Raw genomic sequence first — 27,617 nt, 5'->3', positions numbered from 1 at the left:
TTATTCGAGTAAGATTTGTCTCGATGATAATTCATTCTGGGGTAGTTTTCTCCGGAGAATGTTTTCAATTATTCTAAGAATAATTCACTACGACTCACTAACAATGATTATTATTTAAAAATGAATGAATTACTAATTTTTCAATTTCTTCTTTCATTGTAGAAGGTGCTTTATTTCCCGATCCCTTTCCGACGGATGATAGTGACACTTCTGGTTTGCCGGTCTTTCTGGAAGAGCCACGTGATACATATGTCATCAGAAACAGGGCAGCCACGCTTTTGTGCAAAGCCAAGAACGTCTTGCAGCTGCACTTTGAGTGCAACGACAAGTCTTTCCATCATAGGTATGCATATTCATATTACGAAGTTTTAAGAAATGTTATGCAGATCATTACATTTTAATATTTATTTAAGAAAAATAAAACATTTTTTGCGTTATTTTACAGGCACCACAGTGAGCAGACATTTGTAGATCCCAGAACAGGAGTGAGACACATCGAAGTGAGTCTTGATATCACTCGTAAAGAGGTTGAGGAATATTTTGGATTAGATGGTTTCGGTTGTGGTTGCAATGCCCTCTCATCCAGTGGCATCGTGAAAAGTCGGAGAGCCATCGTCAAACCAGCTTGTAAGTCTTTTTTATTAATCAACTTGATATTTCAGTGCTTTTGAATGATAGTGGTTCCCAAATGGTGTTCGGTGGAACCCCAGGGTTCCGTGGAAGAGTTAAAGGGGCTCCGGGAGTTGAGACTTAATCAAATATACTTTTCTTGAAGTTTTTGAAATATGTTATTATACTTAGATCCAATCAATAGTCCAATATTTATTTAATATTTCGGTTGCCTTTATGAAATTACTTTAAATAAAATGTTAATAAAAAGAGAATAAATTTTTTTCTAATAACAATAATTGTTTTAATAACATTTTCTAATATCATGTTTTAGGATTTTTCATCGTGCTTTTGAAATTAAAATAAAATGACCAAATTCGTTAATAAAGAAATGTGGTTTTTCAACTTGAAGTTGCATTAGGATTTACATTTCTCGATCCTTAAGAGCACAATCAACTGGCTGTAGAATATTGATCACTGCTTGAAATCAATTTCAGGGACGTCCATAGTGTATGTGTGATAGGCTAATTGAAAAATCAGGCGCTTTGCAAATGTTGCCATTATTTTTTAATGCTTATTGGAAAATCTTCAATGTTTCCTAATCTGCCTTATATTTTAAAAACTTATTACCCTCAGCCTGCCTATGTGCACTTAATTTTATTAGGAAAGGTGATGAAAAATTACTCCATATGAATAGGCTTAGACTTCTTTAAATAAGACTTTAATAGGGGTACCTAAAATAAGCTTTCCGGCCTTTTTGAAAACTATCTCAAATAAATCAGGCTAATTGGGTTAAGAATGGCGTGTTCTCAAACTTACCTAAAAGGTTTGTGGGATAACTACAATAAGCCTAGAAAATGTTAGGTTCACTTTTTTTTAATTTGAAAATCGGCGTTAAACAGCCAATCCTATTCTGATTATTCGACTGTCGAAGTACAAATCCGCAGCCTTGTAATTTTGAACCCAACCCATAAGACAAGGGAAGTCCCGCATCAAGCACTGGGACAAAATGGCCTACGTGGAGGACATTTTGAAGGAATTAACTCGAATTGGATTACACAGAGAGGTAAACTACGAAAACCTCCCACGGTAAGGCAGACAGTAAGGGGATTCTAACCCATGATCCGTCTATCCCTTCGGATATTTTACGCCAGCACTGTGTTCGATGTGACTTGGTAGCAGAATCCGTTTCAAACAGCTATTCGCTGTGATTCGAACTTGGGTAACCTCTTTTGAAGGTAAACATTCTATTCTCTGAGCCATTGCGGCTGATTCGATAAATACTAGAGATTTTTTAAGTTAACTTGGTGCATTGCAAAATTCTAGTGGCTAGTTTCAAAAAGTCTGATTATTTAATTAGCCTATATACACTTATTACAAATGGTGCAATTACAGCACAGTTGGCACAAATTACAATTGTGAGTAAGCTGAAATTGAAATATTCAATTCCTCCTCATTTCCACAGGATCATTAATTTTTATTTATTTGAGTAATTAAGAAAATACAGAGAAATTTACTTGAAAAGTTGTAAAATTTCAAGTTCAAATTTAATAAATTTAAAATAAACTTCGACTTGAAGAAATGTGTGTGTTTTGTTTTCAGTTTAACTTTGTAACAGGGTGAATTTTTTCCACCCGAACAGAGATTTTCAGCTAGGTAAAATGTTTCAGTGAATTACACTAAATAAGGAACTATAAAGTTCTTAAGATACGGTATAATAAAAACGGTATTTAGTCTGCCTCTTAAGATACCGTATCTAATAGCTAATAGTTTGAAACTGATACTTTCAATTCATCTGCAGTTATTAATTATATTAAGAACGGCGTTTAGAAAGCAGAAGCACCATTTATAAGCAGCCTTTTTTAAAAACTGTTGTGTTTATAGTAAAGGAAAATAAAAACTGTGATTCATTTAATGCTAGCTTGATATTTTAATAAAATTTGTGCAAGCGAATAACAACAAATAAAAACCTGCATTAATAAATCTGAAAAATTACTTTATAAACACAATTTAATTTATTTAATTTTTGAAAGATTAAAATTTTTGACTCTTGTTATAAATTTATGGAACAAAAAACAGAACATTAACATGAGCTATATCGGGTTAAACAAGCACTAAATAGAGACCGCCATTTTTATATCTATTTAGTGATTGTTTTAGCTTAATTATATAAAAACCTCTTTTAAACGGTAATTAAAAGCTACCCAAATTATCTCTTATCTGCTTTTACTTCTGGAGTATTTCAATAATTGCCTAATCTCCCCTAACTAATGATGTTTCAGTTGCTCTAACTAATGGATCAGAAGAGCCGTAAACCCACATGCACGTTCGTTATCTCACAGAATTTTTCTATCAGTTACATCAGAGGTCTCGCGGACAAAATAGCACAAATACTAGTTCATGAATGCGTTTAGGTAAAAAAAACAACATATGTATTTGGAGTTATTTAATTATTTTTCTTGCATGATGGTATTTCAATTAAGCGACAAAACTCTTTAGGGAATATTCGTTAAAGAAACGATTCATTATTCATAGAAAATTAGTAGCGCATTTAAATTACGATGTAAAGTAAAGAACTCTAAATATCTTCTTGTTGTGCTGTTTTAAACATAACCCAAACCGTATTTTATTCCATTCATTTCATTTCTTCAAAATTTCTTAAAATTTAAGAAAACTTAAATTTTCTGAATTTAAAAAAAATATTTCAACGTTATTACTAAGTAGCAACACTGGAAGAAATATTAACGTATTGTTTCTGTTTAAAGTTATACGTTTTTCTTAGTTCAATATTATTATCTTATATAAATCACTATTGGCGGTTTCACTATTTTTTAACTGGCATTTTTTTAATCGTAAAACTTGAGTTACCTATACGAATGAAGTATGAACCACTAACGTAAGAAAAATTTTTTAGTTATAATAAATTTATCGTAAAAAATCTAATAATTCGTATGTGGAGAAAGTGTTTTTTGACACCTCTAGAAATCGAACCAGGGACCTTTGTTTCCGGAATCTGATCTAAAAGAGTATTCACCTCTTAATTAAGTTAAGAAGCTTTATGTAATAACCGTATAAATAAACAATCAACGAAGCTTTACGTAATTGCTGTATAATAGATTTACGTAATAGCTTCAAGTTAGAATTCTTTATCTAACAACCGTATAATATACAAATTTTGCTGAAGTTCGTAACAATTACGGGTACTGGACATTTTTTATTTAAAAAATGGAACTGGCTGTGTAAATTAGAGTTCAAAATCTGTATAAGTAAAGTGTAAAATACATATAATCTTTAGTAACATTAATTAAAGTAAAACAGGCTAATTGGATTTGATTAAATACATCAAATAATTTCGTTAACTATAAAAACACATTATTTAAGATAATCTAATATAATTTTTTTACTTCCGTGAAAATTACAACCAAAGAATTTTAAAAAGTAAAGTTTTAATTTAATACTAAAATATCGCTATTTGGTTATTATTATTTACTTATTTACTTTTGATTGCTTTGGAAAGTAATTTAACTAAGAGAACTATTTTTTTTTCTCGCAACTTTTTTTTAAGTCATAGAATATTCTAACGAATTTTGAAGAGTTCCGCTCTTTTGAGGGATTTTCGGACGATTCCCTTAAGATTTATAATTAATATTTCACTCTGCTAAAGTTAATTTTTTTCTAAAAAAATTATGCTATTAAAAAAATTTTTTTTTACTCGCATAACGTATATTGACACTTTTTTATTAAAAATGAAACCTCGTTTTAATTTGTCCTTTCATTAAAGGAAGTTAAAAGGCGATGAATATTTCATCTCATCAAAAAAGTCACCTTTTAACTATGCTCATTGAACAAGAACGTTAATTAAAACCCTCCAAAAGGAAAGACAAGATTTTTTTTTTATTAATCTACCATGAAAATGAGTTACTTTTTGTTATAATCGCCTGAACGCATTTAAAGTAAATAAAGAAAAAAAAATGCTACATATTTAATGAGATAAGCGAACGTATTTTTTTTAATGTAAACTTTAGTATACTTTCCAAGAATTCTACTAAAATAGAAAATATATTGCGTGGAAAGTAATTTAATGAATAGAAAAGTAGTAAGTAGTTTCGTTCGTGATTTTGTGGTTAAGGAGTTCGAAAACTTTTTAACCTAGTATAAATAAAGATACTTTCAGTTTCATTACTCAGTTTCTTTAAAACTTATTTTTTACACTTGTGCAGCATTTTACTTTCTGGAAAACTACAGCATAGGACTTAGTCGAGTCTTGGGACACAGAATAAATAAGCATGTTTTGACTAATTTAACGCTTTAGAGAGAGCTTTTATTTGAGGAAGGGTATGTGCTTTAAAGTCAATGCTGATTTATTTATTTATTTTTCCCTTCTGAATAAGAGAGTAATTTTTTGAAAAACATTTTATCTCTAATTCTAACTACTATTCGAAAGAAATAAAATGCTTATAAATGAAAAAGAGTAAAAAAAAATTGTAAAACTGGATTAAACATTTGTTTATTATTATTATTATTTGACTCTTTCTAATTTTAAATATGCACTCTGATTTAGAATGATTAGAATATTTTGTAAATCTATGACCTTTCTTCAATTTAATGATGTTTTAAAACAACTATTTTTTTTGTAGAGATATTTAGGTTTCATGCGTTATTTTTCTGCACTTTAGATGACGATTTTCTTACATTATACGACTGCTTAATTTAAAAAAAAAAAAGGAAATATGTTGAAATTTCTCATCAAAATAAGAATCCAATTACTCCGAAGCGCAAAACTTTCGCAAATAACTCATATGTAAAATCATTAACCTGCGAATCAAAACACGTAAAAAAAATTTAATGCGTACTGATGCCGAATCGAAACTGAAAATAACATCATGTAATCATTTTAGTTTATTATTATCGTCTGTGCTTCTTTCTGTTCTTTAAATCCAACGCTTTGTATGTGATCAATTTAGAAAAACACGAAACCTAATTTATTTCTACATTCTTCTCTTTCTTAACTTAATATTTATTTTATGATAATGATTATGCAAAATTGAGCCAAAATAGTTGCTTGATTCTTCAACCTCGGCGATCGTCTTAAATTAATAACAGTTCTATGTTTTTTCAAACGACTCTTTTGTATTTTACGCGGCACTTTGAATAAACTTTTTTTGTTGTTGTTATTTTCAACTATTCGCTTAGTTATCGTTTGAGATTACGTAATTTTTTTTTCCTTCTTCAAATAAATCAGGTAAATGATCTTTCAGGTTTGTTGTGGTAATTGAATTCTCTTTCATTCCGCGAAAACATTTTTCTCTTCTATTTTTTTCTTTAATTTTTTTCCCCTGTTAATCTGTCATGACATTAAAAATGATTGCCATTTCGTGTTCTGTATAATTTTTCTGTTTGAAGAACGATTTGGAATTAAAAGATTTTAATCGGGAGTTCGGCCATGTTAAACAGTAAATATTTGTTTATTTGTGTACTTTTTCAGATGTAATTTATCGTATCGAAGGACTTCTTTTTAATTTGTGTAAGGAGAAAAGGAAAATAAAAATTTATAGAATAAATATAAATTTTCTTTTATAGATGTTGCAAAAGTAGAGTTTATCTTTAATCAGGATGAATAGCATTTTATATAACAGACGTAGTTTATCACTATTTCAATTTAAGACATGTTTTTTACATAAAATATTTATTATAAAAGCTTCAAATTTATGGTATAAAGAGGAAGATAAAGAATTTATACTATAATAATCATCCTACTTAAAAAATTAAAATTATCAAGTTAAAGTATAAAATGTATCACATCTTAAACAGAAAAAGTATCATATTTAAATGTATAAAAATATCTAGATTTAAAATTAAAAAAAGAAAATGAAATATGAATTTAAAAGTTACCATCTTAAATCACGAAAATGCATCAAATTATAAACAGATAAAAAGTGTAGTGTTTAAAGCTTTTATAAGTATTAGATCAAAAATGTATTATACTCCAAAATGTGTAAATGTTTAATTTACAAGCATGGGAAATCATAAAATTCAAAAATGCATAAAATACATTCAATTTGGGAAAAATATGATTAAATTAATATGTAAAAGTATTACATTCAAAGAAATCATAACAAAATTTAAAAAAAATCTTATTAAATAAAATATTTTACTATATTTCATTTTCTACTTCAAACTCTAATATATTCTTAACGACTAAGGCCTTAACGTTTATTATCTTATAAATTGACTTAAATGTTGTTAAATAATTTATGACCCTTGAAAGGTATGTATGGATGGACTGCAAGATACGAGTACTTTTAAAATTAACAGTTTAAGCACGTTTAAAAATAATTTGAGTCTTTTACAAATGTCATGTTTAAAGTCAATGTCAAACAAATGTCATTGTACCTGACCCAGATAATACATAATTGTAAGCATAACTTTACGAAATGCTCGAGATGCAATTTGATTTATCTAAGTGCACTTATGATTGTCTGCAGTTGTAGAAGGCAGACATTATAATTTGCAACAGAACTGGCAACGATACATATAGTGACAAGATGACATCTGAATGTATGTGCGATGACAAACTCATGTGCAACATGCACTCGAATTCGATATATCCAGCTCCCTATTTGATAATGAAATACACATATATATGATATTAAACGCACATATAATTCTGTATTTCTTAAAGTGCTATCTTTAAACTGTATTTTCAAAATTCCAAAATTAATATTTCTCTTAAACTAGTTATTGTAAAAAGTTTAAAAAAAAAACAGTTTTGAAATCATAAGAACAAGGAAAATACTTCAATTTTAATTCTTTTCTACTCTGTTAAAAATTTCCAAATCAAATTATGGTATAAAGTACCGGCAAATTGGATGCATTCTTCATGAAATCCATTTCTGCCGTAAAATGTTAAATCGAAATTTTTACAGCAATCTTTATTTACGCAGAGTCACTCAGTAATTTTATGGTAATTATCACTGAAAAAAATTGTGGTTTTTTAGATTTTTGGTTCCGATATATGTTCTGGTAGAAAAAGATTCAATTGGAAAAAATACTGGCACCCTGGTACTTTTTATCGCAATTTGATCGGGAATTTTTACACTGCATATTTAATAGTACGAAAAAAAAGTTAAATGTTCTTGAACACGCTATTCTAAGTTTTGTAGTTTAATATATTACTATATTTTTAGAGATTAGACTTAATTAAGACAAATATTTCATTATATTTTATTCGTTCTATTTAATTACTAATAAATTAACAGTAAGTAGTTGTTATAATAGCGAAGGTAAAGGATAATGATAATAAATTACTTAAAATAATCGGAATACATTTTTCAAAAAAAGAATATTAATTGAGTAAATTGTGTTGACAAAATTTATTTATGAAGATAATAAGAAAGGTAATCATAAATTATGAAACTAGACAGACTTTATTATGAAAGTTGATTTTTCGATTCGCTTTTTTAAAAAAAATTAAATTAGAATAAATCTAATTTTACTATTTACATTTTTACAAATTTACTCAATTCATTGAAATTTGCTATAAAAGAAGCAAATATTTGCTTCAAAATTTGTAAAAAGCAAAAAAATAAGCTAGAAGAGTGAATGTTAGAAAAATGAATTCTTAAAAAAAATTCATATTCATAAAAAATTAAAATTTCCTTCATTTGAAACAAATAATTATTCAACTTAAAGTAAATAAATTTATTGATATGACATAAAAGAAATTTTAATTCTATTTTTATAGACTAATACTAAAAAGAAGAAGAAAAAAAATAAATATGACAAAATGGATAGAATATCGAACGAGTCTTATTTGAATCCTAATCCTTTTACCATGCAAAAAGTGCATTTCATTCTAAATATTTCAGCACTCAACCCCTTCGATGTTCTTCCTACATACTTAACAATTCATAAAGCGCACATTCGAGAACATTCTCACCCCCGCAAATAATTCATTCCTGTTGAAATGAGCTTATCTAAATGATAAGGGTAATAATCCTCCCCGGGGCTTCTAAATTGAAATGCCAACCCGTCGGCAGTTCTCCTCCTCTCTTAATTTATTCATATATTTCCGACAAATATTGTTATATGGAAAAGAGAGAGAATGTTAATAAAAGATAAGAGACTAGAAACAACTTCAAATAATTCAATGCTTCCCTTCAAAATGGAAGCATCTTCCTCTTTAGAGTGTGTTTTCCAGGAAAATTTAGGAATCAAAGACTTTCTCTTTTATGTGATTTCTGTTTGCTATATTTTCATGCATGTACATTATAATCTAAGCTTGATCAAAAGGCTTTATATGTTTGCTGTTTGATCGACGCATTTCATTAATAATTTAAACTTTAAAAATCGATGCACTGTCGCCTGAAATATATTGTAATTTATGAAAATAAAGCAAACAAAACATACTACTCCTTTCATATACGCTGGCGAAAAATTTAAATGCTTAAAGAATAAGAATATACACCTAATTTTAACCTCTACTTAAGTTTTTAACATTTTAAAGAGAGCAATTTTTATGAAAAATTAATTGACATGAAAAGCAGAATCGCTGACGTCTTTAATTTATAATTTTAAAACCACACTGTAACTAATTCTGAATCAAATTACGGTATAACGTACCGGCACTTCGCGTGCATCATCCGTAAAATCCACTTTACCCGTAAAATCCATTTCAACCTTAAAATACTATGCCTTGATTTTTACAGTAATATTTATTTAATTAGAGTGATTCCTTGATTTTACGGTAATTATTACTGTGAAAATTGCGGTTTCGTAACACGTTCTTTAAAAAATGAACTTTACGGTTGCTGATACTTTTTATCATAATTTGATTAGAAAATTTTTTTATAATGTACAACACCTCAAAAACGAAGTTTAATCTTTTTTCTTCTTATTTACTAAAACACTAAAAAACAAGACTTTATTCCTTATTGTCACATATTCTCAAAGATTCTTTCTTCTTCAAAGATTCTTCTTCTTCTTCAAAATTCAAAGATTCTTCTTATTCTTTCTTCTTTCTCTTTCAAAAAGACACTTATTCTACATTAATTCTAGATTAATAAAATGATGAATAGATTTTTCTCAAGTCCACAAAAACTGGATCTTTCACAGATTGTCTGAGCAGAAAACTAGGCTTTCTGATGTCACATAAAATCACGAAAAAAAAAATTACAAAATTAAGAGCTGATTTTTTTTTCCAATATAAAAGAAACAGACAGTTAAAATTCTGGAATAATCATGAGGATAGAAACAAAATATTTTCTAAATCATTTCAGGCTCACCTTTGAGAATAAATTTTTGATCAACCATGATATTATGAACAGGTTTTGAAAATAGAATAAGGAGTGATGTTCAAAAATCATCGTTTTTTTCTTCATTTAATAAAGTTATGTATTGAATTAATTTGATAAAATTTATTTTCGTTATTCCAAAAATAATTCCCAGATGGCAATGATATAAAAAACTCTTTTCATTTTCAGATCTGAAAAAACATTTTGAAAACCAACCATTGAGCACCCATGTTGCCATTGAAGGACAAATATCGTTACAGTGTCTTCCTCCAGAGGGCGTGCCACCTCCTGAGATATTATGGTTAAAAAGTGGAGACCTAATTGACACTGCTCGAGATCCCAACTTTATAATATCCAATGAAGGCAATCTGCTTATAAGTGTGGTTCGGTTGGCAGACATGGGCAACTACACATGCATGGCCAGGAATCCTGCTGGCTCCAGATATAGTGAAACGGCTACACTCACAGTTTACGGTAAGTTTTGCTTATAATTATACATTTGCATGCCAATTACAGCAGGGATCTTCGAATTCAGGGAATCTTAAAAAATTGTGGTTGGTACCTAATAATTGTGATTGGCAAAGTTTAACTTGATTTCCAAATGATCTGAAAATTTAAATATTTTAAGACTGCTGGTTCCTAAAAGTTTGTTCTGGCTCTCAGAAATTTTGAATTTTCGTAGACCTTGAAAAGCAGCATGCCGCTTGAAAAGCAGTAGCTTGCAAAATGCCACTTAAAGCTATCTAAAATCGAGTATACTTTTCTTCTTACGGTTGAATTGGTTGTATGTTATTGAAAACTAAAACTGGCGAACATTGAAAATATGTCAAGAACGAAACCTGCATCCCATTAATTAAAATGACCAATCAGAACAGGATCGTTTCAATAAAAAATATTTTTACCTCAATATATATTTTTTCATATAAAACTATTTTCATCGTTTTAGTATGTATGAACTAATCACTATTTTACTACGTCTCTTCTAAGTAATAAATATTGTATTTTAAAGCGGCGTTTTTATTAATTCTATTTTAATAATGAAAACTATCTTAAAATAATAGTTCTTCTCTCAAAGCACTACAGCCTGTTACAGGGCAAGGGAGTCCCAAGTACTCTTTACCATCTCGTCTCATCCACAGCAAGGATTTTACAGTTTCTCTTGTTTACAATATGAAACTATGCTTAGTAGGACTTTGGACTCATATCCAAGAGGTCATGAGTTTGATCCCCGTCGGCCGAAGATTCTCCTTGCAGTAAATGCTTACTGGGGCATCTTAAATCTGTCGGATCACTAAGTTTTCCGAGGTCCCATAGCAAATCAATACCTTTGGGGATACTGAATTAGAGATTGATCGTTCTTTGGTTGAGGTCAAAATTGCGATCTGTGGTTGAATGAATGGAAGTATGAATGGGTTTGCCCTATAAAGCAGGCTGTGACGTGTATGTGTAGATGAAGACGTATTCTTGGCCATAGATGGCGCCATTGAAAAACAAGAAACGCACCCTCTGCATTAAATTTGCTTGTTTTCACTGAGCAGGCAAGTGTGACATTAGAAACAAGAACAACAATGTGAAAGTCCTGCTCTACCGAGTCAAGCCACCTAATTGGTGGTTTTCCTCATTTTCTGTTTCCCATCGGATTAGTAAAAGTGAGCTTTAGTAAATAAAAATTATTTCGGGCTTTTTAGACAAGGTAAAAATGTATTACATAAGGCATTTTGTCTCTTTATTAAAATTTCATAAAAAATAATCATCTCTAGATTTGAGGCCTCAAGAATTTCCCTACGTTTTTTCCAATAGATCAAAATTAACATAAAATCCTCTTGCCGAAAAGTTTACTCTCATTTTATTAAAAAGTCTTTTTCAGTCAAGTTCTTAATATTCTGTAGAATAAGTTGAAAAGAAAAAAAAAATGTTCGAAAGAAACACTGACCTACTCCTTTCTTTTCTTACCTGCATCATCCATTTCTCTTAAAACGAAGTCGTGCTGCAGAAATTACCCCTACCCCACCCCGTTAATGACAGACTCCAACCCTTTGGGCACTTTTTCTTTACCTGCATCCCCTTCCCACCCCACTTCTTTCAATTTTTCTATTTCTTTTTTTCTTCAGCAAGTTGTTCTACCAGTGGGAAAGAAAATTGTTTGGGAAGGAATAGCTTTTGCCCCCCGCCTTTAAATACCCTTCCCCCCACCTTCATTTAACCACGTGAGCCACTTAGGGAGGAGAAAGAATGGATAGTATTTACAAGGGAATTTAAGTTTTTGTAGGGGTCAAAGGGTGTTCGTGCCGACCGCTCATTACCTCATCGTCCGTCTTCTGTCTTTCAGGGCCTACAGGATAATTTGGCTGAATTATTTATTTATTTATTTTTTACCATCGGTTTTGTTCGATTTGGCGGCATCTTTCGCCTTTTCGCCAAATAGAAAATAAGAATAAAGTTCATATATTGTTCAAAGTAACATTCCAGTGGATTTACGGTTAACACCGTGATTTTTCCTCGTTCCCTTTCCTACCCTTCTTTTACTAATAATTTATAATAGAGTAATGGAATGATGCTATAATGTTAGAACAATTATTATAATTATACGAAAGAATTTCACAGGGTGAATAAATTAAAAAGAAATTATTTTTTATTGAACTTTTTTTTCAGCATTAATTTCAAGAATAAATTAATAGCTTTAATAAATTAAGATTACGAATACTTAGATTAATTTAATTTTAACCTCTAAATATATGTATTTTATTTATTCATTTATTTAGTTATTTTTTTTAACAAGTTTGCTCGAAAACTTAATTGTCTGGCCCTGTAAGAGTTCTTCCTGGATTTTTACGATTTTTTCGGTGCAGACTTTCCTGCATTAAAAAATTAATAATATTAATAAAATTAATAAATTAAAAAATTCATAATATTCCAAGGAAATACAGAGCGTCGTAGAGAAATATTATTACAATTTTGTACAAGGCCGCAATGCTTGTTCAATAATAGATCTTTTTTTAATCCCAGCATGAATTTAAACAATAAAATCAAGATCCGTGGTGACTCAGGGGTTTCATTCGTCTTCCAATGAGGTGAACCGAGTTCGAATCCCAACGATGGCTGGTCGATATGAATTCCGTACCCGGCTCGACCACTGTGCTGACGTAAAATATCCTCAGGAGTAAACGGATCATGGGATAGTGGTAAACGGATATTCCCTTGCCGTCTGACTAATAGTGGAAGACTTTCGCGGTTTTCCTCTCCATTAACGCAAACGCGCATTTAAAAGTACTCCACCAAGGCAAAATTTCTCCCAACACTTGAGCCAGGGGTTTCCTTCTGTTCTGGATTGGTTTCAAAATTACAAGGCTACGGCGTTGAACATTAGTAGTCGTAAAGCTAAAATTGGGTTGGTTGTTCAACGACGGTTATAAAATAAAATTAAATAAGAGCATAAAATTAAGATAACATTTTCAATAAATTAATTTTAACTTTTAATTGTAGTTCTTTTTGACAAGTTTGCAGGAAAACTTCATTGCCTAGCCCTCCAAACATTTGTTATGTGGAATCTTTAGATGCAGGCTTTCCTGAATTTAAAAAAAGAAAAGAAAAAAAATCTATGTTATTTAATGGGAAAATAGTGTGAAGCATATAAAAATCAGTACAATTTTATCTAGAATCTTAATAACAGAGAAAACCCATCTAGCTTTGGGGGAAAGCAAGCAAGAATTTTTATTGATAATAAATTTTAGAATGAGAAATGGCCATTTAGACAAATAGTTTCAACGTTTTATTTATGTTTGCTATAACCTGAATAGCAAAACTTTTTTTTAAAAAAATTTGAAGCTTAAAGGATCATTTTCCAGAAAAATTGATATTTTTAAAAATACATTCATATTGCCAATTTGTTATTTACTGCGTATCAACAAACAAAAAAAAAAGTTCAGAGAAAAGTTTTGCTTCTTAAATTTCCAATAACTCTTTCTATAATGAATATATATACTTTTTCAACAAAGCAAAATTATACAAGTTTTCCTTTTCTTTACTCAATAATTACACATGGACAAAGTCACACGATTTTATTCGCCAGTTTTTGTTTTATTCTTTTATTAAAATTTAAAAATTGATGTAAATCTATTTGTTTATCATTTCTTTTTAAATTTAGAAAACTGTACAACTCTAGAAAATCAATCTTTAAAAAGAGCTTTCTTTTTACAAATCAGAATCGTTAAATATTGCAACATTAATAATGTTTTGTTATTGTTTTGTAAATAAAACATTTCACTGAGTGGCGCTACGTGCAATGCGAAACTGCAACTAGAAAATATCGACTTATATGCAAATATAAATTGCAACATTTTCGATAATTGCAACATTTGCAATATTTTTCAGGGGACTGTTGTTACAAAAAAGAAAAAGTACTTTATTTTTAATAAATCTGCTTACGTACAATAAATATATTATTTTGCAAAAATGAAACTTTAATGAATAATTTTATTTATATTTTGATAAAACTATTCCATTTTCGCTCGAGATTTCTATTTTTCATTAATAATGGATCATATTTTCATTCTATGCTCTCTATTTTTATTTACTGATTGTAAAGAAAGATACTTTACATCAATATTTACAATTTAAACCTTTTTTCGAATCTCTATTACTTCAAAAGTCGAATATTAATGTCTTATCTAGGGAGTTTATGAGTTTACTTATTTAAAAGTAATCTGAATGGGAAAAGAAACAACAAATGAAATACAATGAAAAATCTAAATAACTACTTCAAAACACTTGCTTTAAAGATAAGCAACTAGTTCAGTTTCTAAAAAACCGAAACCTGACAATAATAAATTTTTGAATTCTTCTTATCCTACGTTTTATTGCATAGCAACCCCATTCTAATTAAAAACTTAATGAAACATTCTTTTTTTTCTTTGCATATTAAACCGAGATGGCTTTTCCTTAGCGTCAAATTAAATACAAATATTAATTTAAAAGAGAAAAATATGCGAGATATTTAGCCGCTCTTATTTAATAAAATTTTTAATTTTTCCTGACATTTACTTTAATGAAGCAAGGGTTTTTAAAAAAGTAAAGTTTAAGATCATGTTTTACGCTGATGAATGATATCATTCGCTACAGCTCTCTTTGTTTTTATTTTAAAAAGAGACGTAATTAATGAAGCAACTTTATGAGCTATAAAAAGAAAGTAAAGCATTTAAAATGAATACGAAAATGGCTTTGTAATTAATTTTAAGATGTAATGTAAGGATTTTTGAAATTTAACTACACTATCTCTTTCGTGTTTGGGCTCAACTAAAAATTAATTCATTGTTTCCGTTAAAAATGTGCAGTTTCAATGCGATAAGTGAAAGCCAGCGTAACTTTCGTTTAGACACTTTCAAATTGAAATGGCGATCAAAAGGTGTAGTTTTTATCCTTCTTTCAAAATTTTATTTTTGTTCTTGCTTTGTTAAGAAATTCTTCGAAACATTTTTTTTTTCCGGTAGCTAAATGCATCGGTTATTTGTTGTTATTTAAAATGATTACTAAAATGGCTTTGTTATTAATTTTAAGATGTAATGTAAGGATTTTTGAAATTTAACTGCACTATCTCTTGCGTGTTTAAGTCCAACTAAAAATTAATTCTTTGCTTCCGTTAAAAATATGCAGTTTTAACGCGATAAATGAGCGCTAGCGTAACTTTTGTTTAGACACTTTTAAATTGAAATGGCGATCAAAAGTTGTAGTTTTTTTTTTTATCCTTCTTTCAAAATTTTATTGTTCATGCTTTCTGAAGAAATTCTTCTAAACAGTATGAATAATATGCTATTTTCATAACTGCTGTGAATTTGCATCAGTTACTCATGACTGTTTGGTTAAGTTTAGCCTATCTTTAGCCAGCACCCTCTATGTTTATTTAAAAAAATGGCATAAAACGTCAATATAACGGAAAACCACAGTTTTGAGAAAATGAAAAGTGTTTGAGATCTAATTTTTTAGTTTCAAAAACTTATTTCAATGCTGCATTATCTGGGCTCGTAAAAATTTTCAAAAAATGAGGATAAGGCATTAATTTTGATAACTTTAATCTAGGTGAGAGAATGTCGCCAAATTAGCAACTTTAAAATTTTTTTAAAAATTACTTTTAAAATATTTATTTGTCCGTTCTAAAGCTTAGATAATTTATAATGGCAAGATTGCATATAGAGTTTAAAATTATAACTTTACTTCAAGTGTCGTTTCTTATTTTCCTTGGCGAAAGAATTTGTTATCCGTGTTGAATTAGCCCAAAACCTTTTTAAATTAACTATTTTAAATTCGGTTATACAGTTCAGTAGAACCTCAATAATTCGTAATCCGACACCCACAAAATCAGGGGTCAAAAAATCGAAATTGTCGGATAAACGGAATAGCTGTTTATTTTATTTCTTTTTTTTTAATTTCATAAGCCTTTAACTATAAGTATATTATTTAGCGACTATAATGAAAAGGAAAGCTTTACTTGCGTATAATTTTTCTATGAAAAATAATAATTCAATATAATTTCCGTTTAATTGTAGTTATCATTTACCGAATTTTGGATTTGTTGTCTCAACAGTAATCGGATTGAATTGAATTAGGGGTTTAATGGTAAAGGTCCAAAAAACCACAGTAATTGGGGAACGTTAGCTGTAATAATGATGAAATGTGTGTTCGGAATCTTTAATAACGATCTTGAAGGGGTATCGAATAATCGAAGTGTCGTATGATCGATAGTCGGATAATCAGTGTTCTAGTGTGTTATAATTTAGTTTTAACTGAAATATATCAAAATTAAAAACCTTATAAAATTGCAGCAACTTTGTACGGTATTATGAATCAATGTTTTGATTTTATGGTTTAAAAGTAAACAGATTTTTTTTTTTGAGAATGAGAAATCCTATGAATTTTGACCTTAATATGTCATATATATATTAAATAATCTCAACCTCGAAAAAAAAATCCTGTGGATCTTGGATTCAATACACCGAAAGTGAGCCCAAATCTACTCTCTTCTGCAGCATCGTAATAAATCTACTTAATCTACCATCCTTCCTACCTTATTCTACTCAATCTACTCTACTTAATTACTTACAATACCTTGTTAGCAGTATAACGGTTCCTCCCTAGATGCTCAGAAATGATTAGAAAAATTAAAATTAAGGTTTAAAATGAAGTTTAGAAAAGATTAATTCAAGAATCATGTGGTTATTATGAATCCTATGAATTTTGGCCTTAATGTGCCATTAAATGATCTCAATATCAAAAAAAAAAATCCTGTGGATCTTGGATTCAATACACCGAAAGTGTGCCCAAATCTACTCTTCTCTGCAGCATCTTAATAAATCTACTTAATCTACTATCCTTCCTACCTTATTCTACTCAATCTACTCTACTTAATTACTTACAATACCTTGTTAGCGATATAACAGTTCCTCCCAAGATGCTCAAAAAGGTTTAGAAAAAGTAAAATTAAGGTTTAAAATGAAGTTTAGAAAATGTTAATACATGAATTATGTGGTTATTATGCTGCAGAAATGTAATGGTGATTTAAGAAATAATCAATCGAATGAAAAAAAGTGCATTAAGCGTGACTTATATGGGTATCCCCTTCCATTTCTTAAGAAATTGCTCTTAACATTTCATTCAATTTTAATTGAACGAAGCAAAATTTCACTCATTTTATTAAACTTTTTATAGTACTTATATCACTCTATTATGCCATCTTATAGCTAATGATTTTTCCAGATCCTTTATGCATTTTTAATGTACTGTAATGTATCTCTAATGTTTTTTGACTTCCATTTCGTTAAGATGGAGGAATTCAAATTAACATTAAATTTCGATTAGAGAATTTAATACATCAGGTGAAGTGCACATTTTTTAAACTTAGTGTGTTCGTAAATAATGTTTCCTTTACACAAAATTATGAAACAGTGTTGAAAAGTAATTGCGTTTTGAGAAACAGTACTTATTCCAAATTTCAATTTTTCGAAATTTAGATCTTTCTTTTTAATGTTTATGCAAAAAAAGCAAAAGAATATTAGCAATATTGTTACTGCCGGTGTATATATTATAATTTTATTATAACATTGTCTGTATACCGAATGTTGTTGTTCTGAATTTTTTGCAACTTAATGATATTTAATTATTAAATTCTTTCTGGCTACTCGATGAAATAATGGCAAATGAAGTAATTTTACATTTTTCGATTATCATTAGTAAGGGTGTTAGGTATAACACCATATAACACCATTGCAAACTAAAAGAATTTTTTTTTATTCCATTCGACAAAGTTTCCTGTTTTTTTTCAGAAAAAAAAACTTTTCTGTTTGCAACACTTCTCTTACTTTTCTGAAACATTAAAAAATGTCTAAAACAAGTCAAAAATTTTCAATTTAGGCTCAAAACGTCATATTTCTGCAATTGCATTTCAAAAACATTTATGAAAGCAGATACGTTAATTATTACTTTTTCAGAAGACTTTAAATATTGCTAACCAATAAATGGAATTTTTTTCGATGTGTTCGAATTGGAGCTGTTTTGCAATGTAGAAATGTTAAGTACTTATCGGGACTTATAGAAATACTAGGAATACTCAGGAATATTGGTTATTTATTGGGATTCTATTTTGTTTTCTATGGACGTTAGATATTTATTGAAACTTTTTATTATGATGGTGCTGATTGCTCCTTTTTCTTTCTTTCCTTTTTTTTAAGATTTATTTTTCTTGAAAAAGAATATTATTAAGAAATAATTTTAAAAATTTATTTTTATAGAATACGGAAATAAAAATAAATTATTTTGCCATTTGCTTGAGAATCCGGAAAAAAATATATATTTAATAACGACTTTAATTGATAATTTAGAAACATGTTTCAAACTACTGCAATCAGAAGAAGAAAACAAAATTATAAATTCAATTGCTAATACTTGTTCGCATCCTGATTTATGAATACTATTCCATACCAGGTATTTTTACTTTTTAGAAAGAAAAAAAAAAAAACTTACAGCAACCCTGTAAAACGAAAATAAACGTCGAAAAAAGTAATAAAAACGCTGCACGCCGCCAAGCTCTGTAATCTCAACAGATTATTCTCAAAGATTATTTTTATGCCGCCTTCGAATTTGCAGTTGCTTTTTATTTTATTTTATGTACGAGTCAAACTTATTTATTTTTTATTAAAAATTCTCTCAGGTAGCCGAACACTTTATTAATATTCACGTCATGGGCGGCACGCGTCTGAGTTACTCCCATCTTCTTTTTCCCACGTGATTTCGGGCAAAAGGTAAGAGGGAAAAATAAAATTAAAGTATATTTGAAAATATTTATAATTTTCTCGTCCTTCATTACATTTTCTTTCTGTTCAAAATTAAATCGAATTTTTTTTTTAAATCTGAGATTATATAAAAATTGTTTTTTTTTTCCTTACATAAAATTGAAGAATGATTTGCAGTGTAATTTAAATCCATAAAAAATATTGGTGTGTCAAATGTGTGGCTTCTGGTTTATTAGGAGAGATAAATGGCAGAAATATTTTTTTTTAATTTTCTTATAACCGTCGTTGAACAGCCAACCCAATTTTGAGTTTACGGCTACCAATGTTCTACTCCGTAGCCTTGCAATTTTGAACCCAATCTGGAAGACAAGAGAACTCCCATATCAAGTATTGGCAGAAATTTGCCTTCATGGAGGACTTTTTGGTGGATCTAACTCATATGTGCATTACTTGCAGAGGAAAACCACAAAAACCTCCCATGGTTAGCTTAACGGCAAGGGAACTCTTAACCATGTCTACCACTGAGGATATTTTACGTAAGCACTTCGGTCGATGCGAGCTGGGTGCGGAATTCGTATCTATCAGCCATCACTGGTATTTGAACCCGGGTGACCTCTAGACGAAATTGGCAAGATTGCATTTAAATTGACTTTCTTATTTGTTACGTGAGTGCTAACTGTGTTTGAAAATGGTAATAAAATTTCATTTTATTATCATTGAGTCCAAGTTTATAATATTTGAATATTACTCACAGTCTTACAAATTTCATATAATGACAATTGAATGAAATTACGAAAAACAAAATTGTAAAACATTCGTTACATCCACTCGCCACTCAGTGAAAAACACAACGTAAAGTATCTGTCATTTATTACGATTTAGAGTGACAAATAAATAAATAAAAATTTAGCTCGAACTTTATGTAATTTAAAATGAGAACATTGCAACTTTGTTATCGTTATAAATGCATACAATTTTAATTTCGCAACTCAAGAAAATGAATAAAATATAATTATTTATTTATTGCTGTTGCAGATGAATTTTTTTATTTTATTTTTTTTAATAATTGAGATTTATAAAAAAATAGTCATTTTATAATCAGAGTAGGTTTTTTTTATATCTTTGGAATTCAAACTATTATCTATAATATTCAACCAAAACGCCACATTTTTATGACGAACAACAAAAAAGTAGTCAGTTACAATTAATTTTTATGGTTATGTTACTCGTTTTCAACGTTCATTCTATTTTTTTTGTTTCAGTTTTGTTCCTTCTAAAAAGTTTTGATGCATAATTATTATTTAGGACTGAAGATAATGCATAAACATTTTGCGGATAATTTGCAAGTGTAAAATATTTACTGGATTTAAAGTTATTGCTTATTACATCTTATTTTTTGATCTTAGTATGCTTACAAAAAAGATATAATGAAGAAACAATGTCGTATACTCTCCCCCATTTATTCATTTATTTATTTTATTACTAATATTAAGCCAGTAAGAACAAATGAAAGAGTGGCATAGTTTAAATATACATAAAAATTCTTCTTCTTTTTTTTTTTTAACCGAAATTGCATTTGCCAAATAATAATAGCCGTATATTTTAACTGCTGTACTTTTAAAAATAGCTTTTGTGGAAAAAATTAACAAAAAAAAAGTTGCAAAACATTTAAATTAGTCAAATTTAAAAATAAAAAATAAAAGGAATGACTTAAAGCATTGAAGAAAAAAAATAAATTAATAAAAGACTAAAAAGTAGAAGTCAAAATTATCAATAAACCCTTTCTAAATATTGTTTATTATTATATAACATTTCATTACACATATTACATATACATTGTACATATTACACGTATAAATTTAAAAAGGAAAATTTTTTTTAACTTAGAATCAGTATATAAAATTAGAAATAGTAAAAAAAGGGGTAAAAGTAGTAAAGATTCTTTTACGGACTCCCTTTTACGATTTATCCTTTTGAAAATTAAATTATTTATTTCCTCCTTTTCAAAAATTATTCAAAACCTAGTCAAAAACTAGTTTCTCCTTTTCAATACATGAATGTATTAAAAAGATTTTTAATTTGTTTTATTTGTTTAATATAAAATCGTAAATATTTCAAAACAAACATTTTGCGCTATTTCAAATTTTAAAAACAAATAATAAAGATGTGGGTTATTTTAGAACTAATTTGCAAAGCTTATCAAGGAGCGTAACACAATCTTATCTTAGGCACTGAGCATAAAAAATTGTTCTTTAAAAAATGCTCCAAAAAAATAGTTTGCTCCAGGGAATCCCTTTTTTTTTTATTCTAAAAAAAAAAAATTCTTTCAGCATTCTTCCCTTATTATTAGTGTGTCTTAAAGCTAGAGAAAGTGATACGCTTATGTTTGCTTAGCTAAAATATACTGAAACTAATGCTACGGGAAATTTGTGAATTCTGAAATTTTTACGCTTTGCAATCTAGTTTTTTCTTCTTTGCTCAAATTATTTTTAAGACAGTATTTCGTTCTTTTGTCACTTTAAAATTCTTGCTAGGAAATGAATGCAACCGATTCATCTCAAGTTGTAGTTTCAAATTTCAAAATCATCACTGCTGTTTTTTTATTTTTTGATCCAAAAATATATACAGTGTTTTAGTGAAATTTTTCTACACAGTTTAAGAAGAAAAGCGTGTTCTCAAGGAAAAAAAAAATTTAGAAAAATTAAATTTAGTAAAATTTTTGCGGCTTTTCACTGTTTTTTTTTTCAAACTGAGAAAAATAGTATGATCAAAACTACCAAAATATCATTTCCGGCTGTATGGGGAAATTAAATAGCTCGGTAATTTTCACCGAAGCACTTTGGTGATGATTTTGTTATGTTAAAACACTCATAATAACATAGTTAAGCATAACATGTTGAAACACTCATACACTGAGATAAAATGGTATGGTCTAAACTACTAAAATATATTAAAATATACCGTGTTTCCGGCTCTATGAAAATACGAAAAAACTTTTCACTACAGAGCTTTTGTACTGATTTTGATAAAATTATACATAAATTATCGTTTTGAAATATGTCATAGAATTTGATAAATGTGCTAAAATTTGGTAATTCTATTATAATACTTTAGTCTAAGACGTGATTCGGTTAAATTTACGTTTCAGTTTTGTATTTTTTTACTAAATGCGTGATAAAAAAAACTAAATTTTGAAAATTGAGTATTTATGGGTGCTGAAATTCTGACACTCATTCTGTTAAAAAAATTTATTTTTTATTCACGATTTGCATTTTAAACGATTTTCAATTTAAAGATCTGTAAATCCTTGAAGAGATTATAGGTCTATAAGAATCAGTACCCATGAGCTCCAGAATTTATATAATCATTCTGTAAGAAACTTTATTTTTTATTCATGATTTACATTTCAAACGATTTAATATCTGTAAAACTTTGAAGAGAATATGTCCATAAAAATCAGTACCTATTGACGCCAGAATTCCGACGCTCATTCTGTAGAAAACATTCATTTTTTATTCATGATTTATATTTTAAAGAATTTAATATCTGTAAATCTTTGACGAGAATATATATACTCATAAAAATCAGTACCTTTAAACGTCAGAATTCCGACGCTCATTCTGCAGAAAACATTCATTTTTTTATTCGTGACTTATATTTCAAAGAATTTAATATCTGTACAACTTGGACGAGAATATATATGCCCATAAAAATCAGTACCCATTGAGGCCGAAATTCTGACTCTCATTCTGTAGAAAACTTCTTTTTTTTATTCATGATCTGTAAAGAACATACATGAATAAATTGCTAGATCATCAACTTCTTTCTTATAGCTCATTTCTCACCAATCCACGTGGGCATTTTGTTATTGACACTAAAATCAATAGCTCATATCTAAAATCCGCTTCTTTCTTGGAAAAGGATCAGGAAAAAACTGGAAAACGCCTCCCCAAAATAAGAAAAAGCGTAGGAAGTTATTTTGATGCATCGTTATTGATTGTTGAGTTCATGCTGTGTATTCCGGCATTCGTCGAAGCTTGCACCGGTTTCCGTTTTCCGATCTTTTGGAATAGTTAAAGCATGCTTGCACGTAACTCCTTTTTTTCCCTCTCTCGAATATGCCGGATTTTGAAATAGATCCAGTAATCGAATTTCAATATGCCAAATATTTCAAAACGAGCGTGAATTGTACACAGTGCGGTGAGGTAGCATTGTTGTTATAAATCTCACAAATTGCGTTTTTGAAATACAATGTGGAGTTTCATCTATTTTTTTTTTTAAATATTAAATAAAAACTTCATGTCTTTAAATAAAAATGTCAATAGAATTGAAATATCTGCATGGATCTATAAATAATAAGTTTCCGGATTATTACTTTTTTTCTTCAATTTTTGCAAAATTACGGTTTTATACTTGGCTTAGGCTAGTATTATGTTGCCAATTTATATATTGTTATACATGAAAAAAATTCTGATAAAATTATTGTACTGTATGGTTATGAGATTTCCGAAAAAACAAGAACATAATTCTGGTAGTAAAAACCCAATGATACAATATTTACCTTTGGAAAGTCGGATGGGGCCTAGTTGCCCCCTCTTGTTTTTTGTTACTCTATAATTCAAAAAATAACTTACTGAAAGTGTTGAGTATTTCTGACTTCATAAGTTGATCCAATTTAAGTGCTTATTTAGTAATTTCTATGTTAGCTTTACAGTAACGTATGTTTAGAACCTTATATCTGAAATGATGGGAAGGGCCAAGGTGGCCCTTTAGATATTTTGGTAGGTATCCCATAATAATCCCAGTTAGGTTTGGATATAAGGTACCCCAGTTTCATTAAAAAAAAAAGAGTATTTTAACGTATCTATAATTATTATTTATAGAGAATTTGCCAATTTGAACCTCAATTAATTGCTAATTTTGTTTTTAAAAAAAAGTGGAATAAATTAATATTAAATATCAACGGAATGAAAACGAAATATTTAGAATGTCTTTTATATTGTTTTCTTTATCGATTTAAATAAGAAAAACGTCAAAGTTATTTTCCGTAATAAAATATAAGTATATTAGTAAGAAAAACATTACTTTAGTAAGAATCTTACGTTAAGTATGAATAACTTAAGCACTACGAACATCGAATTTATGAATACATTTTATTATTCTATAGAGTTTTTATACAGTATATTATAAGTTTTTATTTGGATATAAATTATAAAGTTTTAACATCTTTTTTTAACGCAGTAAATCACTTTAAGTGTCTAATCCCACTTCATTGGTCATTTTTATACATTTATAGATGATAACTCCAAGAGTCTCTTGCTTAGACTAACATGTTTTTTAACTGAGTGAAATTAATGAATGTAATCAATGATTTCCGTGTTATCTAAAGACTATTTCTGTATGAAAATTACTTTTGAAAAACTTGCTATCTTTCTGGGGTTGAGAATATGAATGCATCTAAATAAATGTTTTTTGTCGGTGCCATATTTTTGTAATAAATTTGTTTTGCTTCTTATTTGTAGTGAATGGAGGGTGGTCTACTTGGAGCCCTTGGTCAGAATGTACTGCCCGGTGTGGTCGAGGATCTCAGCAAAGGTCGCGTTTATGCACGAACCCAGCACCTCTGAATGGTGGCAGACCTTGCTCTGGTGATGCTCTTCAAAAGACTGATTGCACTTCTCTTTGTCCCGGTAAGTTAATTTGTGTACTAATATCACTTTCAGTGAAAATGTACTAATTTTTTTTATCAAGGCTCGAGTCCCCAAATCGGCAGTTTAGAATCTCAGAAAAGACGCATGACCTCAATTCCTAACAAAGTTTAGGATAGTTTTTTTCAAAAAATATATTTAGACTTTTTTTTGTTTGTCTAAAAGTGAAAAAAGAAAGATTCAGTTTATTAGTTAGGTTAAGATACTCAAATCAAGCTTTAAATAAAATTTGTCTTATCCGATTAAAGTTAAATATTTAGGGCTTCTTATTAACTTTTTCAAGTTGAAATTGAGAGTTGGAATTGACAGTTGGAATAGAGATCTAATAGAAAATAAAGGAGAGAAAAATAACCTAATTACTGTAGTTAGAAAAAAAAAAGTAAAATTTTGAACTAAAATTAATTTATTTCTGTATTGTATTAATTGATAAATTTTTATGCAGTACTTTAAAAAATTACCCAATGCTCAATTCAATTGAGATTCAGTTATATACTTTTAAAATCATTTTTGTGAAATAAAATGCCAGTAATTATATTACAATTCAAATAATTTCTTTTATACTTATACTATAATCAGTTTCATGCTATTAATTTTTAATAATTAAAATAAAATAAAGATTGAAAAAGTAGTACAGTAATAGATTTTAGTTCATGAAATATTTTTTTTAAAAATATATTTTAGTATGGTTATGAGTAATTTTTATAACAGTTAAAATGTTTTTAAAACAATTTAAAATATTTTTAAGCATTAAGTTTTTATCACCAAAATTTTAGAAAATTATTGCGTTTTAATATTATCTCCCTACACTACATACAAAATCTTTCCGATAAGTTTTTAATTTATAAAAATCTTTTAATATGGATTAATTTTTATGCTATATTTAAAGAAAATATCAATTTAAAAAGTGTGTTTTTTTTACTACTTTTTCCCCCGTTATTAAACTTCTTCTTAAATCAATTAAATGTCATGAAATAATTAATTAGTTATCAATTTAATAACCATTACGATACCTTCAGATTGCAATTCTTTTAAACTATGATAGTTTTCAAATGAAAGCCATATTTTTAATCATACGTTTTTAAACAGTTACAACTTTAAAGGTAGTAATTATTACTCCTCAGTTGAATATAAGATTTAGTCAATACCAAATAAACCTAGATCTAATTTTCTGCCTCCATAATCAAACAATTCTCACAAAAAAATGGTGCTATGCCTGTCTATGACATAGAAATATTAACGCTTAAACAATCAGGCTTCTATTATAACAGTGTAATTACTGTGATGTTATTTCACAACCTGGACAATGGCTAGCATACCAAAATAAGCCACGTGACTTCTTTGGTGTTCAAGGTATGCATTTCATATGAGGTCGGGATAGATGCGCAAATTCCTCCGCACATCTGTCGGGGGGGGGGGAGGAGGAAAGTGACGTTATTACCGGGATGTCATAATTATTATACATCTTTTTTTCCTGTTTAACCTCTGTATTTTTTACGTGAGGAAGTTTTCAGATGCTTTCTCATTTAATTTTTTTTATCTTCCTTTTTTTTCTTTTTTTTTTTTATAAAACTAAATTAATTATGAATTATATCAGTGGGAAAAAGTTGTGACATTTGGCTAAAATATTTCCAGTATTTTTTTAGTTTCTAAGCACATGACAACATTCGTATGGTTTTCTTACTTATAAATAAAGTATGTTACTAAATTAAGTTTTTCCTTCAGTAATTTCAAATAATAAATATTTTTATAACTCATTATTATTTTAATTTTGTTTATTTATAAGCTTTATAAATAACATCATATTCTATTTGTCATTAAATTTGATTATCTAAACTAATATGTTTTATTTTCGAACATTAAACAGTTTTAGAATTTTTTATTTATTTTATTAAAAGAAATATTAGTGCTTAAAAATTACTTTTGCATGCTTTGCTTATCCTTCTCTAGAAGGACATTAAATGAATTTATACCTTATATAGGTATTTTTTTTAAAATTTTGAACTTAAGTATCCAATCACTCTTAAAGTTTTCTTATCTTTTTCATTAGATGTAATGATTATTTTGTAACATTCTTAGAAAGTAAATTTTTCAATGAAATAAAAATATTCACTGAACTATTATTTTTTTAATATTTTAAATAAATTTTTTCTCATTATAATTCTAAGTTCTTATATTTAAATAATTTTAAAAAAATCATAATTTCTCAGGCATGATATTCGAATGTATAGTAATTATTACATCAAAAATTCTTGAAATTCTTTCTTTTCGTTTATTATTTATATCAAAGTATCTTTCTCTTTTATTTAAATTAAATATACCAAGCCAATTGAATACAATTAGTTATTAATATATTGATTAAATTTATGTTAAGTTTTACTGTGATTTTTTGTGTTATTTTTTATTTTATTTTTAATCAAACATTTTCTTTTATTTCAAATTAAAGCTTCAGCTACTCTCAATAAAAATATTTAAAAATGAAATCATAATTAAGTTATTTCAATGTTTATTTTTATTTAATTATTCAAAAATTAATATAAATTTAGCTTAATTTAAATATGTGCAAATAAATTACGATAAAATTTGAAGATTTCTATTAAGTTTATTAAGCTTATTATTTGTTTTTACTAAATTTTTCAAAATATTGAAACAATTATTTTCAATTGAGTTGAATTCCGTTATAGTTCAAAAAGTTACAATTTGAATTACGAAATTTTTCTTTAATATTGTAG

The 27,617-nt window shown here is 28.2% G+C and overlaps 1 protein-coding gene and 1 long non-coding RNA gene across 5 annotated transcripts in view; one reads left to right on the top strand and one right to left on the bottom strand.

The window, feature by feature from the left end:
- LOC147807748 (uncharacterized) overlaps nt 1-27,617 on the bottom strand; it is a 371,001-nt gene that overhangs the window by 258,288 nt on the left and 85,096 nt on the right. The window lies entirely within an intron of this gene.
- The window catches only part of LOC107445619 (netrin receptor UNC5C), a 169,067-nt gene that overhangs the window by 101,949 nt on the left and 39,501 nt on the right, over nt 1-27,617 (top strand). For all 4 annotated transcript variants that reach the window (XM_071178867.2, XM_071178866.2, XM_071178869.2 and 1 more), the window contains exons 2-5: nt 163-343; nt 446-627; nt 10,092-10,376; nt 24,703-24,870. In XM_071178867.2, the coding sequence (XP_071034968.2) occupies nt 163-343; nt 446-627; nt 10,092-10,376; nt 24,703-24,870 (816 nt within the window). The remainder of the gene's footprint in view (nt 1-162; nt 344-445; nt 628-10,091; nt 10,377-24,702; nt 24,871-27,617) is intronic.

This window comes from Parasteatoda tepidariorum, chromosome 6, assembly GCF_982258835.1.
Source record: "Parasteatoda tepidariorum strain Cologne lab strain chromosome 6, Ptep-v5.0, whole genome shotgun sequence".
NCBI lineage: Eukaryota > Metazoa > Arthropoda > Arachnida > Araneae > Theridiidae > Parasteatoda > Parasteatoda tepidariorum.
This window is presented reverse-complemented; position numbering and strand designations above follow the sequence as displayed.